This window comes from Kryptolebias marmoratus, linkage group LG9 (genome assembly GCF_001649575.2).
Source record: "Kryptolebias marmoratus isolate JLee-2015 linkage group LG9, ASM164957v2, whole genome shotgun sequence".
Classification (NCBI taxonomy): Eukaryota; Metazoa; Chordata; class Actinopteri; order Cyprinodontiformes; family Rivulidae; genus Kryptolebias; species Kryptolebias marmoratus.
The window spans coordinates 17,429,032-17,431,890 of NC_051438.1; the positions used below are offsets into that span (position 1 = coordinate 17,429,032).

General features: G+C 37.9%; 3 protein-coding genes across 39 annotated transcripts in view; all 3 read left to right on the forward strand.

The window, feature by feature from the left end:
* LOC119617367 (protocadherin gamma-A2-like) overlaps window positions 1-278 on the forward strand; it is a 3,646-nt gene extending 3,368 nt beyond the window's left edge. The window contains exon 2 of the mRNA XM_037977527.1: window positions 246-278. Coding sequence (XP_037833455.1) covers window positions 246-278 — 33 coding nt within the window. The remainder of the gene's footprint in view (window positions 1-245) is intronic.
* LOC108243066 (protocadherin gamma-A11) overlaps window positions 1-2,859 on the forward strand; it is a 234,173-nt gene that overhangs the window by 147,261 nt on the left and 84,053 nt on the right. The window lies entirely within an intron of this gene.
* The window catches only part of LOC119617368 (protocadherin gamma-A11-like), a 3,234-nt gene continuing 930 nt past the window's right edge, over window positions 556-2,859 (forward strand). Inside the window, exon 1 of the mRNA XM_037977528.1 lies at window positions 556-2,857. Coding sequence (XP_037833456.1) covers window positions 1,337-2,857 — 1,521 coding nt within the window. The 5' untranslated portion in view covers window positions 556-1,336. The remainder of the gene's footprint in view (window positions 2,858-2,859) is intronic.

Consider the following 2,859-nt stretch of genomic DNA (forward strand, 5'->3'; position numbering starts at 1 on the left):
CTCTTCATCACCTGTTTAGTAGTTATTATCTCAGTGAAGATCTACAGATGGAGACAGTCTCGCATCCTGTATCACTCCAAGCTCCCTGTCATTCCATATTACCCACCACGGTACTCGGACACTTTGGGGACAGGGACTCTCCAACATGTGTACAATTACGAGGTGTGCAGGACAACTGACTCCAGAAAGAGTGACGGTAAATTCGGCACAGCTGGTAGTCAGAACGTGTTGATAATGGATTCCAGTTCCAGAGGGACAATGCAGCGGATACAGAGTGACAAAAACATCTTGGATCAACCAGATTCTCCGGTAGAGGTTAGACTACTTTTTTATCTGCTCTTTTGTCTGTAAAAGGGTGAGTTTTACATGAATATTATTTTTATAAAAAATGTTTTGTAAAAGGAGTACAAGTTTTTTGTCCCTTATGTCTGTTACATATTCTGTGTTTTTTTTTACATAAAAGAAAGGTTTAGAAAACAAACACAATTGGACCTCTTTGTTTTTTACATGTATTAGTTTTTGCTTTTTTCATGTTTTGTAGGTTTAAACGTTTCGTCTATAAAATACAAAAGCATCATTTTGTGTTTGATAATAAAAACTGTACTGATGTCGGCAGTACTACTATTATAAATCATGTTGACATGGGCTATAATGTCAACAGTAATTGGTTTTGTGGACTTCCATTTCAGAACCATGGACAGAGAGATTAGTAGTTGCTGTAGTTGTTAAAAACCCGTGATGACACATTTGACTTGGATGTTGAAGTATTTCAATCCAAGTGTAACTTCCAGTGTATTGATTTGGTATTGTAAATTATCTTTTTAAATGTAAATATACATATAAGAGCAAATATTTTTTGAGTTTAGGGGCCCTTGATTTAGATTTTCTTGTAAACTGTTGCCAGTATGCAAAAGCACTGATAATGACATTACTTTTTCTGCAAAGATCTTATTTAAATTGTCACAACTTTGACATTAAAGTTATGCACCCTAAAACACTATATAGTCATTTAGAAATATTATTATTTTCCCTTTTTTGTTTCTGCGTTTAAATTAATAACTAAAAAGTAATTTTGCATTTAATATTGTGTAGTTTTATGGATTGGACTCTAAGGGCCGCTATTGACTAGCGTGTTGATGTCTGCAGGCTTGTATTTAGCTCCACCACCCCTTCATTTTCCTCACAAGAGAAAGAGAACGTGACGGTCGACGATCTGACGGTACTAAAAGAGAAGAATTATTGAAAATATAAAGAAACATTACAATCTTGACAAAATACTGGCTTTTATTTACTGGCACGTGGAAATATTTTTTTTTTTCATTTTTTTCTGCACTTGATGTGTGGAAAAAAGAATTGGAGGGTTACCATGGAAAAATGGGACAGAACAATGAGGCGGCAAGTACTGTTGTTCATTTATTTCCTTTTCCTCGACTCGACGTGCGGGCAGGTCAGCTACTCCATTCCAGAGGAAATGGCAAAGGGTTCTTTAGTTGGAAATATTGCCCAGGATTTAGGATTAGAAATTAAACGTTTGATATCTGGTAAAGCTAAAATATTTAGCAGAAATAGCGAGGAGTACGTCGAGCTGAACAGGGACAGAGGAGTCCTCCTTGTTAAAGAAATGATCGACAGAGAGGCGCTCTGCACAGAGACGGAGCTTTGTGCTTTAGATTTTCAGATTATTTTGGAGAATCCAATGGAATTTTACACGGTCACAGTCCAGATCACAGACGTTAATGATAACGCGCCGACATTCGAAAAAGATGAGATGAAATTTAAAATTAGTGAGTCAGCGGTAACAGGAGCGACATTTGTGTTAGAAAGGGCTGTGGATAATGATGTTGGAGTTAACGATTTGCAAGACTACTTGCTAAAACCATCTGATCACTTTGCTCTGAAACTCCACAATGACGCTGGCGGTAATAAAAATGTAGAGATGGTGCTACAGAAACCTTTAGACAGAGAGAAACAGGAGCAGATAATTCTGGTGTTAACGGCTGTAGATGGGGGAGAACCACAGATGTCAGGAACGATGCAGATTGTTATTACAGTATTAGACGTTAATGATAATGCGCCTGTTTTTACACAGAGAACCTACAAAGCTACAGTAATTGAAAATGCACCTGCAGGATCAGTTGTTGCTACAGTTACAGCCTCAGATGCGGACAAAGGTTCTGAAGGTAAAATAAATTACTCCATCACAAACACATTAGATAACGTTAAGAAAGTATTTAAAATAAATAAAGAAAACGGAGAAATTACTTTAATTACTGCAGTTGATTTTGAAAAATCAAGACATTTTCAACTTAATTTACTTGCTAGTGATAATGGTGGACTCACACACTCTTCAAAATTGATTGTCGATGTGCAGGACGTTAACGACAACAGGCCTGAAATTAGAATAATGTCGAAGTCAAATGTGATATCAGAAGATGTAAAACCCGAAACTGTCGTTACAATGATAAATACAGAAGATCAGGACTCGGGAGACAATGGAAACGTTAAATGCTTCATTGACGACGACGTTCCATTTAATTTAAAATCGTCAACAACTAATTTCTACAGTTTAGTGACAGACAGCGAGTTAGACAGAGAGAGGGCCTCTGAGTATAATATCACAGTGAGCTGCTCTGATGAAGGAGTCCCCTCCCTCTCCAGCAGCGTCACTCTCACGTTACAGATCTCTGATGTGAATGACAACGCGCCTGTCTTTGACAGGAGCTCGTATGAGGCTTACATTGTAGAAAACAACAAACCAGGTCTCTCTATATTCACAGTGAAAGCCACAGACGCTGACTGGAAGCAGAATGCCCGTGTTTCTTACATACTGGAGGACTCCTCTGTTAACGGAGTGCCGGT